Consider the following 15,322-nt stretch of genomic DNA (forward strand, 5'->3'; position numbering starts at 1 on the left):
TTAGCCGAAGTCGAAAGCAACAGCTTGTGGTAAAATGAAATTTGTGTTAAAGAAACTGAGGAACAAAATGAAATACAAGTTTCTCTGTACATTTAAGAAAAAACATTAGGTATTCTTGTGCAGACTATTATCTGACAAATGTTTTAATAGATTTCTTATGTATGTCAGTTGTTAATGAGTAAAAATAAGTTGATAAAATTGTTTATGTTTTTTATCAGCTGTGATAAAGCAAACACTTGTATATAAATATTGCAGAAGCATTATACTTTGTGTAATTATTTTTAAATAAGTGGTGACTGAAGGGCAGATTCCTTCATCTATAGATCGTTTAATGTTGAATCTACTTAAAAGTAACTTAACCGCTTTTCAAAAATCTTCTCCCTAGTTATTTCTAAGTGCATCAGTAAGTGGTATTACAATAGTTTAACAATTAAACTATCTACTTTCTTAACTTGTTTATGTCATGACGAAATGACTTATATATATTGTGCAGTACTTTTTGTTTTTGCCAAAAGTACGGTTTACGTAACTTTAAGGAAAATTTATTAGTATGCAAATGCGCAGAATGAATTGAAGAAGAAATTTTCTCGCTATTTTTCGCCTGTGTCTTTGAAGGTCGTGATTCGCTCCGACAAATAACAAGGTCATTGACCCGCGCGACGTCGAGGGAAATTCTTTCCAGTTTATTTAAAGGGTATCATTTAGAAATCTATATTTACTTATAGTACTTAGAAAAGCGTTTTTTTTTATTAAATGCATAGATACTAATATTATAAATGTGAAAATTTAGATGGATGGATGAATGGTTAAAAGGATTTTGACGAAATTTGGTATAGATGTTGAGGATAGTCAGGAAGAACAAATAGGCTACTCACTTTTGCTTTATTTAATCCCATGCGGGCGGAGTCTCAGGCAAAAGCTAGTGCATCTATAAACATTTTACTGCCTTAGAGATTACAGTTTTACAAGCCTTTTTAGTCTTATTTTTTGTTGGAGTAGTCATTTTTTCCCTAAAGTTTAAGTCTATCATCATATATGCATACAAAAACGTTGAAAATATCACTATTGCAAAGACACAGAGGTAAAAAAATCAAAGTGTTATCAAAAGAGCGTTCATTGTCAGTGTCAAATTACAAAATTTCCGTTATAAGAATAGACCAAAAGTGTCGTATTCATAGTAGGGAGGTGTGTACACAGCATACATGCCAGGCATACACGGACTTGGCAGTGGCTGGACGGGGAGTAATTAAAAGTACAACATTATGTAAAAATACTTTTATGTAATGCGCATAGATGTTTTCTAATGTGAAGAAACCTGGACATGATTTTTCTATTTGATCTTAGGGTATATACACGTGTTTATTAAAAGCAAGATTTCTTGGTGTAAATGATAAAGGTATCGTAATTATCGTTTTACTAGCTTTGACCCGCGACTGCGTCCCCGTGAAATTAAAAAAAGAACTTAATTAGTAGCCCATGTTTTCTTTGGACTATTGTCTACATCTATTCTAAATTTCATCGAGATCCGTTCAGCAGGTTAGGCTACAAATTCTAACAAACATCCATCCATCTCAACTTTCGCATTTATAACATTAGTGAGAATAATTATGATAAGTTTAAATTACTTTATTCCTTGTATGGGCGTCACAGCCATGTTATGCTTTAATAAAATATAGTCTTCATTACCTCTTATGTTTTCTTCCAATTTGCACAGAATAACCTTACCAATATGGCCGTCGTGTCGTCGAGCTAATGCAACACCCTTATTTTTGACATCCGACTACTATTCGATTATTAACATTACAAGCACAATTACGACATTTTAAAACCATGACATAAATATTTTAAATAATGTTTTGGATCACCATTACAAAGTTATATCGTTATTTCAAACTATGACAAATGGCATTGATTTATAGCACAGACTAAATAACCTTTAAGAATACAGAATACATCAAAATAGTTAAAAAGCTAACACTTGCATGTATAAGAAATTGTGTCCATTTAGTGAGCGGTCGGTCCTTCATAATCACATATTTCTTGTATATGAAGATGTAAAGACAATTGACAAATCTGTATAGTTTCATACTACGAGTATAAATATTTATAATGTGAAACTATTCATATTATGGCATTCAATCTCGTTCAAAGACAATGTGTAGTGCATGACGTAGACATCATGCGCTTTGCAGAACACGCTATACTATTTCTGTACCAATGGATTCGGACAGTGGCCAACGTCAGACTTTGTATCAATGAGACCAGCGGACGTATAAATTTTTTTATGGCAACATTTTGTAGCATTTACATCAATGTTACTTGCGTAATTCGTAATTTCAGTAACATTGTGTAAATAAATATAGCATTTCTCTTTTACCGATTTTTAATATTTTTTATTGTAGTTTTTTTTTTACAAAATTTATAAGGATAAATCCTGGAAAGGTTGCGAATATATTTGTCGCTCATTGGTTAGTGACATAGTTTCACGAAATACATAAATACTTAATATTTTTTTATTAAAGTAATACGTAGGCAAGGCACGTTAAACAAGTGCTTGTTATAAATATCGAAATTTATTAATATTTGACAGTCCCCAAAGTAAATCCCGTTAACAGATATTACACATTATCATGTTTAGAACTGATAATTAAGGAATGTTATTGATTAAGCTAATATAAGTCTAGACATAAAAATATTAATTCAAGTTCAAGGACTAATTTTAAGTAGTCTGTGACGATTTCAAAACGTTACCAACGTCACCTGTTTTATTTTCATAAAAAAAATCCATAAAAAAGCTATTAAAATAACTAATTCTTACTTTGACAAATTGCCAAGACGACTTATAATATAGCCCTAAAATTGTCAAAGTTTGATTATTCATTTCCGTGCCATTGTAAAATCGTGAGAAGGTACCAGGGTCACATAAATCCTAGACGACGTCGTTCGACTCGACCTGAGATTACATAGGCCGGTCGTGGGCCATAAGTTGCGGTGTGGCCCCACTCGGAGGACATGTGCCCAACCGGCTCTCAATTATGCGGCATGAACCTATTGTGTACCTACTGTATTCTCGATATATTTAGAATTTGGCAGCCGATCATAATCAAAAACCAGTACCAAGTAAGGGTAGAATAATTGTCGATTCCACTTTATTTGTTCTGTATTAATGTATTAGTGGTAAAATGTAAATTAAAGTCTGCCATTTTAGGTACATATATAAATCTTCTGACTTTTAATCTTCATATTTCTAAAATAACTGGCTATTATTAAGCAACTTTTTATGGGGTACAAATTATTTTCATTTTTTTGAAGCTGAATAGAATGATTCATTTCCTAGATTCATGTCGGTGTATTAGAAAAGGGCCATTGATTGTGATAGAGGTAGGTGGCAATAACACGATACCCCGACCGGTTCCCTTAGCCAGGCGCATTCCGTCTACTTGCTGTACTATGCCTACCGGCTTTGCTTCTCGTTCAATTTGCATCGCGTGTACGCTGTTCTTGTTTTCCTCGAACACTTGGCACAAAGAGCGATATATTATGCGATTTACTTACCTGGCAGACAGCTCACTAATAATTAATTTCGTCGTGCAACAAACTGACATTACGTGTGTACTGAACAAAGCCCTCAATTATAGGAAGCAAATGCATTGATTGTTTCAATGGAAATTCTAATAGAAATTGATTGTTTTTAGTATGAAAAGTTGTTTATATTTTCACGAAAGTACCAGTTTTAAAATGCTTCAACTCAAGAACACATACTCGTAGAATAACTGTCGATTATTCTTCTGTGTTGTGATTATTTAAAATCTTTCTAATAATAATTAAAAATTGTTGTCAAGCACAACTTTCTGTACATATATTTTGGAACTAAATACAAAGCGGAATTGTATTAAAATAAATACTTGCATGATTTTAGATTGCGGACGTTGTTTTATCAGTATGTATTATTGCTATGGAGATATCGGTTGCCTGCTGTAGTTTATTTCTGTTGCACCCAGATTACTTGAGATATTTGAGCCTTTTTCACGAACAGAGAATTATGCAAACAAAATCTCACGATATCTGTATTTATTTGGTCTTAGTTGCGTTTGGTTGAGTATAGTTTAAAACGAATAGTTAGGAATTGACTATGTTATTGGTTTAACTAATAAGATTGAAAATAAGTTTGAAAAAAGTTATATGTGCTCTCATATAAATATATAAAAATTTTAACCAGTATCTTAGACCTTTTATTTTGATAGCCTTTAATTATATTTCATCATATTTTCAATATGATTTACTTTATTTAGTCGCGGGAAAAAGCTAGGATAATATATGATAAATACTTCAGACTTCGAATAAACGCGTTTTAAATTAAAATAAAACTTAACTAATAAACTGAGTGTAAGGAAATATTAGTACAAATTTTAATTATACTCAGTTTATTCCTAAGTTTATCTTTATACCGCGATTATTTGTAAGACTGTTAATGTTTTATCTTCACTTTCTCAATTTTAGTTTTTTGACATTTTCTTCCAATAAATTAGCTATAAGATAACTGACACTTCTAACAGTTGCGTCTTGATAGTTAATTACGATTTACACATTTCTTACTTCCTAAGAAACGACCCATTTTATTGCTAGCTTATTAAAAGTACATGTTTCCAATACCGTTGTAATTTAATGTTCAACAAACTCATCTCATGATTAACATAATAAATCATAATAGAAAGTTCCGACCACACGTATGTTGAAGCTATAAGCTTCCTTGTAACCTACCTTTTATAATATCTTTTACTGATTGTTATAAAGTCGTGCACTCATCGATTTTAATGATTTTAGGGACTAATACAAACGAAATTATTGATAACTAGCTGTCGCCCGCGACTCCGTCCGCGTAGAATAAATAAAACAAAAGTAAGTGGCCTATGTGTTCTTCCAGACTATTCTCTACATATATACCAAATTTCATCGAAATCCGTGCAACCGTTTTGGCTACAAACTCTAACAAACATCCATCTATCCATCTATTCATCCATCCATCTAAACTTCGCATTTATATTATCAGTATGAAGTATGATATTATGATTGAATTTACAACTAAGAAAATGTCATGCTTGTTATAAATTAGTGTTTAAAAAAAAACAACATTAATGTTCTGCAGTTTTGATGTTTTGTTGAAATTCAGAAAGATTGACTTCTTTAACTCGATTGTTTTTTGTTGCATTTTTGGAGAAAATTATTTATATTGATTTAACATCAAAAGCCGTTTTTTTCTGACCATTTAGATTTGCAATGTTTCTCCGACTTGTCGTGCTGGAAATTATATAGTAATGCGAACATTTAGCTGTGAGAAGGATTAATGGCTTTCTTGTCCTACATTGTAATCAATGGCGTAGCCGACCCTTATTTGTATGAGTCCTTTGAATAATTTAGTGATCGATATCCTGTATCTCTGGAGCACCCACGCACCCCGCAGCGCTCCATTCATCATTCTAGAACCATCAGAAAGGATCCTATTTTATGTCGTTACCTGCAAATTGTGTATTCCGCCAGTTTGTAATTAACCCATAAAAATTGTAAACAGTCGAAATATTTTGTCACTTTGTAAAGATTCATTTTTCACATTGTATTTAGTTGTGGCAAAATATCACGATAGCTTGTTTTAAAATTAATCGGCAAAAAATGTAAAATACAACAAGTTACTCTGTGTATTTCGATATGCAATTTGCAGACTTTATACAGTTTACGTAGGTAAATTATAAACAGACAGCATTCACAATCGGTCGGTGACAATGCATACTCCATTGTAATTTGAACCTTCAGTATTAGAATTGTAAGGTCAATAATTATTTTTATTCATCCTGATGCCCCGTATACGGATAGATAAAGCGATTTGCTTCTATTTTGGGCACAGATGCAGTTGGACTCTATCGACTTTGATAAATTATGGGGTTGGGGATGGCTTAGCAGTTTTTACAATTGTTACGTTAGTGTTTTTGTCCTCCTATCCTTAGGAAATATGAATGAATTTTGAACTTAAATGTGTTATTTTATGAATGAAATCAATCAAATTTAGTTAGAAATAAAATAAAGCATTGACTTTGAGCAAGGATTTTTCTAATACCTACACACAAGTTTACTACGACCGTAGATTTTAGTATTTATTGTTTTCATTGTTTAGGTTTTATGTAAGTGTGTGATATTCTATATTTTTTACGTATTTAAAATGAATTGAAAGTTTAATTATATTGGGATTGGAAAGCGCACTTGATAGATTTCTCTAGTGATAGCTTATAGAAAATCTTGCGGTCTATGTGAAATTAATAATACTGAAGTAATATGATACTAGGTGATATTAAATAAAAAAATATTAAATTGTAAAAGGTCTTAATTAAATATATTGTGAAACAAGTTGTAGTTATAGCTTTCGATAAACAAACAATATAATTGACTACGTAGGTGAAAATTGCAATGAAATATGTATTGCCCGCGACTTCGTCCGCGTGGTATTAGAAAACATACGAACTATATAAATTACAAAAAACTACGTATCCCTCGGGAACCGGGCATTTCTCTGGGATGAAGCTTATCTCATGTGTACTCCAGACTTTGTTTTATATCTGTGCCAAATTTCAATAAGATATGTTGAACCGTTGCAGAATGATCGAGTGAACATTAAAAAACTAAATTAATGAATCCCACAGGAACCGTAACTATTTCCGGGATAAAAAGTAGCCTATGTGTTCTTCCAGACTATGCTCGCCAGCCGTTTAGGCTACAAACGCTAACAAACATCCATCCATCCATTCATCCATCCATCTAAACTTTCGCATTTATAATATTAGTAAGATACTTGCAGAAGTTAGTAGTTAGGTTTGGGTTAACGTTGTTTTAAATTCTTTTTAGAATAATTGTTAACTAACAATCGTTTTGATACTTTTTTGGGATTGAAAGATTTCCATACCTTGGTCATTTTAAGTTTTAAGACCCAAAGACGAGGACATAAACATCCCTATTACTCTCTATTAATTAATTAACCAATTATTAATAAATGATATAACTAATACCGGTTCGTAATGTGTTTGTTTACAGCAAATTAGTGCACTATATGTTTATTTACAAATTCAATTAGTTTATTTTATTTACAATGTGTCTGGATGATCATTGGACCCAATTTCACTTTAATATTCAATTAACATATTTTGTAAACTTCTTATAATCGACTTGAAAAAGTTTTGAAGTAATTTACGTGTTTTAATTTCACTTGATAGAGTGGTACATTGTAGGATTGATGTTCTTAAAAAAATTACATAAAGATACCTTTTTATGGCAATCTAATTAAAGGCTTACGGCTAGTTTGCGGGGACGCCATGATGTTAATCTTGAAGCGTCAATAGCCCAGCGGTTAAAGGTCGCATTGCATAAGGTCGTGGGGTCGAAAACTTTTTCTCTATGTCTACCATATCCTTGTATTTTATTTTTATTAGAATACAATGTTAACCAAACTTATTTTCATTGTAAGAAATTTGGTCAACTTTGCTTTTTTTTAAATATGAAATTTGGTTAAGAAAACAATTGCTGTATTGAAGTGGTAACATTTTAAAAGATAGTTTTACTATTTAATGAATGATTGATTAATGTTTATATATTTTTCCCGTTTATTATGTATAGTTTAATTGTCAGGGTTGTGGTTATGTACCGGTTATATACGTGTGGCTGCGCCGAAGGGCACCATCCCATCACTAGCGCGCCTCGTGCGTCGCACGCAGCGACCGCGTGCATGTATATTTGTATTTACTGTGTTGTAATACATAGCATCACCTATCATCTTAATCGATATTTATCACTACGTAATAATGTAAACAAAACTTAATGAGGCGCATTCGGTGATTAATATTTACAAATTGGTCTATACTTAGCGAGGAACGATGCGCGAGCGCAGGTTTTCTATCATTCGCGCCCCGCGTTCGAACGGAGTGGTCGTGCGCGCTTCGGTAAAGTTTAACATCTACCCTCGTTACCTTTTAAACACGCGATCGATGAGTGACAGTTATCAATAGTGGTTGAATTGCACAAATAATGTTCGTAATCTGCAAGTAAACAGTAGTGTTACTCAGTCTGTACTGGATGTGGCTGTGCTAGATGGATCATTGTGAACAGAATAGTGAATACTCGCCGGGTATCAATATGTCGCTGGAGCAAATGCCGGTTCTCATAAAAAAGGTAACATTGTTTATCGATTGATTACCCATCACTAAACTTTGCCAATTTTAATCACGATACTTTCTCTTGGTTGGAGATTCTAATCGATTTAATAATATTTCTTTTTCGTTTATTAAACTTTAATGAAATAAATTATCTTACTTATGTTTACTTGTTCAGTATACGCTTTATTTAGATAAAGTGAAAAGATAGTCAAACAAAATGCTCAGCGAATGGCGCTTGGTGACTGCTAATTATTTATTTTTACTTCGTTAGGTAATCTTTATATTGGCAATGCTGTTGCTAGTTGAAATATTTCTACATCCAAGATAATGTGACTTTCCTGTCTATATTAAATCTAAGTTTATAATACTCCGTTAAGTAATCCTGCCGCAGTTCACCTAAGTAGTTCATGTATCACTTTTCACTGCTAACTTAACTACGGTTAAACTAACATCGGACTTGACTAACATTCTTTAAAAATTGACAAAGAGAAAAATTAGAACAAATAATTTTGTATGGATTATTCATTTCTTTATATATGTAACAATGGATGCAAGGTTTTATTTATTTTTATATAACCTTGGAGAGAAAAATAGCACAGCAAAATGTAAAAAACATGTGACTTCTTTCTTATGAGATGAAATATGTAGAAAGTAGGGATAGTATTGTAGTTAGTGCTTGAAGGTTAAAGTCGAAATATCATAGAATCGTACTTGGGAATTTTTTGTGTATAAGTTAAAATGAACTAGTTTTTGCCCGCGACATCGTCTACGTATTATAAGAAAAAAAAATATATCCTATGTGTTCTTCTAGTCACAGTTCTATTTCTATACCAAATTTCCAGGTTCATTAAGTCTTTCTTGAGATACCTTCTAACATCCATCCATCCATCCGAATTTTCGTTGTTATAATATAAGTAAGATATTCTTGCATAATGTAGTTATTGCTGTACGAAATTACATACATTCCGGTTTTTATTCCCAGACGAACTTCATATGATTTGGAGTTTTTTTTTAATTGTAATGTTACCTGCTTGTTACTCTGGAGAGTCATAGTATCCCCGGAAGTTTTAACAATTGTTACCATGGGATTTTTTTTTATTATGACTAGTAAATACGTGAGAACCGATAAATGGTCGCCGTCCGTGCCGATATGAACATTCTTTGGATACCAAACGAACAATGGTATTATAAAACATCAAACAATAAATTGTAAACAAATATAAATACACACACACAAGAAAATAGGTTTTTTTTTTGTCAGGGGACTTTTCTTGTTTTATAGATATATATTAAATCTATACTTCTATACTATTATAATAAAGCGTAAACACACACTTCTTTGTTGTCTAACATATCACCAATTACAGCATATTTTTGAATAATTCTATTTTTAATAAAAAGCCCTACACTTACGTCACGCTTTAGACTATGTTTTCACGACATTAAACTTAGGGGTTAAATATTTTGGATAAAAACCCTAATGCGGGAAAGAGACCATAAGTTGCTGCCAACTTCAGGGAAGCAAAATTGCCATACTTTGTCATCATGTCATGACATTTTGACATTTGCAAATGAATATGACAAATGTATTCAATAAAACAATTTTCATAAATTCATGCGAATGAAGTCGCAGAGGAACAGCTAGTAACTGTATAAAATTTGCTATAAGAATGTACCAAACATATTTAAGCGATACAATTTTATTGTAAAAATTTGGTCCCTAAATTGAAGACCAATTTTAAGTAGTTAAAACTACATGCTATGGTTAAAATAATTACAAAAATTGACACTAGAATTATACAATTAAATGCATCTTTCTTTGAACGCACGCAATAAGAATAAACGTATATAAAATAATTCTAAACTATGCAATACGTTGTTGCAAATTGCACTTAACTTGATTTAGGATAAAATGACACGGTGTGTAAAACGTTACCGGGAGCTACATATATTTAAATAGACCATCACTTACCAGTCCACTTATCCTATGGTAAAATTATAAGTTACCGTCTACCGCTAACTTGTATCGTATCATTATATCCAGTCGACGATGGAATGAATAGCTTGGTACACAAATCATATTGATAGATGACAATCGATAGGTCTTAGTAGATGTGGGAACGATTTTCACGTATTTATGCGGTTTCTGTAAAAGCGTGCGCACACCAGAAACTAAATTATCGCACAATTGTCAGTCGCGCTTTGATTCCTATGAGCTAGGTGCGCACACTACTCGATTTTTAGTTCTGCAACTAAACATTTAATTGGCTACGAAACAAACGACAATCGCACAACAGTTGTGCGATAGTTTAGTCAAAGGTGTGTGCCTGCTCTTATAGTTGAATGTTACGTTTAACATTTTAAAATTATGATAGCCTATGGATACTTTAATGAAATAATGTCACTGGGTTTCATCAGCCGACCTCGAACTGATAGCTTATTTAAAAAAAAAATTCGTGCAGTAAACCCAATTACCGTGGGGTTCGTCCACCGGTACGTTTAAGATATTGTGGTCCTTCTCTTTTTTCTTGGGAGAAATAGAGACAATGATATGTTTTTGGACAGGTAATTCGGTAGTGGGAATAAACGTACACCTTTTGCCTTTACTAGAAGGCAACCGAATTTGACAATTGTAAACAATAAAAAGAGTTTTTATAATTCTATGCGGATGAAGCCGCACGGGAACAGTTAGTTCAGTACATGATATTCTAATGTGTCCTGAGGCAGCTTTCCAACAACACTTAAAATAACTCAATCAAAATCACGTATAAATATATTTTTACTTGTCATTGACCTCACATTGAGAATCCCGAAATAACTAGTCTCAGATCTGAAGGTTAATATGCCTATCAATAAGGCGTGCATTTCGCACAACAAAACGTTTATCACTGTTTATACATTTTAACATTAAAACAAATGAATAATGTATTTCAATGATTGTAATAAAATAGGTTATGGAAAAAATTTTAATCACTTTGGTGGTTTTAAATGATCGCTTTAAAACAACTTTTCACAGTAAGTAGACGATATTTGAATTATGAAAGAAGTCAATCCTTGTGGAGCTGATGATTGTGGGTTACACTTCATTATTCTTGTCTCTTTTGAAATATAACTTCAAAACACAGCAAATGAAAAAAAATTAAGAGTCTTGTAACCTGATAAATGTTGAAAAAGACAGGCAAATTATGTTTTGTATATATTCGAGGGTCGATTGTTAGAATTTTATCTTTATGATATTTGGGATATGAAATGAGTCTAACAATGATAAAAATTACCGGATACCTTATCTAGTACAAACGAAAACCGATGATATACTGATACTGAAGCGTGTGATTACGTGCTCCGTAACAAGTCATTGTAATGATGAAATAATAATAGGTCATACGTTATAACGTCGATACAGTCTGATCTGTGAATTAACCTGTGATACCAAGTCCTTACGTTTTCTATAACACGAAGAATGGGAACGTCTAATAGTGGAGATACCACTAATTAGCTAAATAGAACAGATACTGATAGCTTCTTCCCTTCAATGTTTACCAAACCGTTATGCAATCTTTAGTAGGAAACATACATATGACATATCAATTGTCTGTTGAATGAATTGGGTTACAACGTCAAAGATAACTAGGTAGGAGTGGGCACAATTGTCTATGATGGCCAATTAACAATCGTTTTATATCGTAATTGGTAATAGTATCGTATGATTTCAAACAACAGGAGAAACTCTTGACATTGTTAGTAATCAACGGCACTTCCTTCTTCCTTAACTGAATTGTGTGAACTAACAAATTCATTTTGTCAGTCCACTTTAGGTACTTTCAGTCTTTGTGTCGTAGACCTTTTAAAAGTTACTGCCCTGTTTTCTTCTCCAACTTATGAACCCTCAACTTTATTTCCTCATAATCTTAGACCTCCGCACATCTTCTGTGGACTGGACAAACCAAACAGTCTTCAATAAGATTCTTTGACTTGTATTCAAAGACCGACAGTTCCGTTTCCCACACTGTTATGACATACGTACATCTGTTATGGGTTCATAAATTAAACAGGAAGGTAATTTAGGCTTCGATTTCATATTTGATATGCTTGTTAAATCGAATAATGTCATCATCATCAGAAATATTATGTCATTTCGAGGAATATGATGGAATAATTAAATATAATCTGCGTTGGCGTTCCTTGAATCTGCGTCACAGAATACCAACGATCATTTACGTGCTAGTTACGCATCCACAGAAATTCTCATTCATTAATTCCTTATAACATCTATGTTATAATTTCAGTTTAGAAGTTACTAGCTGTTGCTCGCGACTTCGTCCACGTGGAATTAAAAATAGTAAAAAATATAGCCTTTATTACTTACTGATAACGTAGCTTTTTAATGATGTAGAAATTTTTAAAAACGGCCCAATATTTTTTGAGTTATTTCAATACATACAAAAATACAAATCTCGCCACTTTATTATCTTAGATAAATTAACAATTTGTAACGACCACTTTCTTCAAAGTAGAAATAATAACTCTGAAAACTAATATTATCTAAATATTCTTAACTTTAATATTAAATTATATTTAGCTCACAGAAAAACATTCAAGTGAATTGTTAAACATTTTTGTTATCTGTGTAAATAATGTGCATAATGCATCATATGTATGAAGCTCATGCGCAGTGCAGTGCCAAGGGCAGCGGCCCTACGTGTCGCATAGCTGTAGGACTGGTTCCCCCATCCTCGAATATGTTTATAAGATAGTTATCCAATCTTATCGAACGCTTTGGTTTTGCTGCAACTCTCAGAGACTTAAATCACTATAGGTTTCCCTTAGTCACGTCTTACTATACTTAAGAGTAATTCATTCGTGTAGATTTCGGTATTCAAAACGGGTTTGCAGAAAACGGTTTACAAATAATAGAAATGATGACTTGTGTATTTCCAAATCAAAGTTTTTTCAGTGGTTAAAGTTTTATCTACCTATGTATTTAGATGTACAGATATAAATATGAATCATGTTTTTTTGAAGATAAACAATATTTAAAGAAATTATGGACTAGATTTGCATCATTTGACCTACTAATGTGTTCAGATTGGAATCATACTTCGTAATAATCTTGCTAATATTATAAATGTGAAAGTTTAGATAGATGGATGTATTTTAATTAAATTTCTACACAGATCTCAGAACACATAGGCTTACAAAGTTCCTTTTTAATTATACGCAGACAAAACATAGTCTGATATAAAACTTAACTTCATTTATTTAATCTAAAGTTGCTTATAATTTAAAAAAGAATTTATCGGCCAGTGCGTACATAAATCTTAGCACTTCTTAGAGCTGTGGCGTGCGCTGGCGCAATGTTTGTATATTTATCGTGCAGTATTGTCACAGCCTCTTGTTCAAACGCTGGTCATCCGATAAGTGTTTACAAACAACATGGAAATACGACTACCTGCGCCTTCAATTCTTATCATAATTTCTTCTTACTCGTTTAAATATTGTTTAAATCTAGACTTATATTATAAAGAGGAGAGATTTGTATTTTTGTACGTATTGAAATTACCCGAAGATACGGAGATGATTTCAAAAACACTTACACCATTAACAAGCTACGTTATCAGTCAGTTACATAGTCTATGTTTTTTAATATATTTTTAATTTCATGCGTACGATGTCGCGAGAAACAGTTAGTTATAGATATAAAAAGAGTCTATGGATTTGTAGAATCGCTTGGATAACAATATATTTTGTTTTCTCTCTTATTCTAATTGAAAAACAGAGATGAAAATATGCATGTTTACTATAAAAACTATTGAATGATAAAGACAAATAGAGGTTAGGTGAATTTAGAAGCCGTAATTAAGTAAAGTATATTGTTAAGAAACAATAAAACACTTTTGTGAAAAAATAATTTATAGAGTTAATACGGTCTATTATTGTGACAAACACTACACCTGTTACTTCTTAATCATATTGTGCCAAAGTTAATTTAAAATTATCTCACCTTGGAAGTGTAAAAGCGTAGTAATTATTGCAATGCAATTGTTTAATTAATCTAAATAGGAATATGCATCATTTATTTCATCTCAAGAATGTTCCGCGAACATTCATTACATACCGAAGGTTCTTGCTGACAATGTGTGAAAGAATCCTAGTTATTTCTTTAGAATGCATTTAAATTTGTAACCAAATCATAAAAAGTCGCCCGTTTTAAATAGAATTGTTATTTATAGCGAGTTTTTAATGTGTTTTAATTTGATCTCTTGAAGCCTAAACGCTTTGACTGATGCCGTAGCTTCCTACCGTCAGGCTTATTGCTTTTTGAAATAAATGTATTGAGAATAGGTTTACCAGATGTTGCTACGCGGTACCGTAATCAGAATTGACTTTAAGGGAAACTTGCGAGGTGGACTCGAGCTAAATGTCACTTTGTAGAAAGCTCATTGAATTTTCTTAGCAACCGGTCGCTGCCTTCCGTTATACTCGTCCACTCTATATTATTACAGCTTGCTTCAGCTGATCATTATTAAAGTTGTGATATCTAACAGGTTTATTTTACCAACGTGTGTGGTAAAAAATAAACTATTAAGAAACTGATATTACTGTAAATAAATATTAAAAGATAAATAACGCATTGCTGTTTAATTCGTTAAATAAGACGGACCAATGCCAGACATCTCGGTACTTAGTCTTTGGTAATCGTCTTCGTCTAAGTGGATATCTGACTTAAAATAAGATTTTAGCTTTATCCGTAATTACGAAGTAGCCTCGGCGGTATGACTATGCGAGAAATTAACAAACCAATTTCATAGGAATATGCAACCGTGGTGGTTTAAAACATATTTTCAGATAATTAGAATTAATAACTAAGGTACTTCATTTATTCATTTTTTTCTCTAAAAGTTATTAACGTATTTATATATTATAAGTTAGTTAACCTAAATAATACTTTTATCATTTCCTACATGTATTTTTTTAATTAGTTGACCATATAAGGTTATGGTTATTAAAAATTAAAATTGATCATTATTATGTAAATGCGAGCCAGTTCATTGGACACAAGGTTGTTCCATCAAATATTAATACTGACCGCCGGCATGAGCGTCACTTTTAGAGGGCAGCTAGAGGTCGTT

The 15,322-nt window shown here is 32.2% G+C and overlaps 1 protein-coding gene across 3 annotated transcripts in view; it reads left to right on the top strand.

The window, feature by feature from the left end:
* Positions 1-15,322, top strand: part of LOC106109823 (glycogen-binding subunit 76A) — a 38,143-nt gene that overhangs the window by 11,864 nt on the left and 10,957 nt on the right. Inside the window, exon 1 of one of the 3 annotated variants that reach the window (XM_013291445.1) lies at positions 7,872-8,208. The exons of the other annotated variants lie outside the window; for them this stretch is intronic. Within the exon in view, the coding sequence (XP_013146899.1) occupies positions 8,128-8,208 (81 nt within the window). The 5' untranslated portion in view covers positions 7,872-8,127. Of the gene's footprint in view, positions 1-7,871; positions 8,209-15,322 lie in introns of those variants that run through there. 3 annotated transcript variants of the gene reach the window in all.

The sequence above is a fragment of the Papilio polytes genome, unplaced genomic scaffold (assembly GCF_000836215.1).
Source record: "Papilio polytes unplaced genomic scaffold, Ppol_1.0 DF821067.1, whole genome shotgun sequence".
In the NCBI taxonomy this organism is placed as follows: domain Eukaryota; kingdom Metazoa; phylum Arthropoda; class Insecta; order Lepidoptera; family Papilionidae; genus Papilio; species Papilio polytes.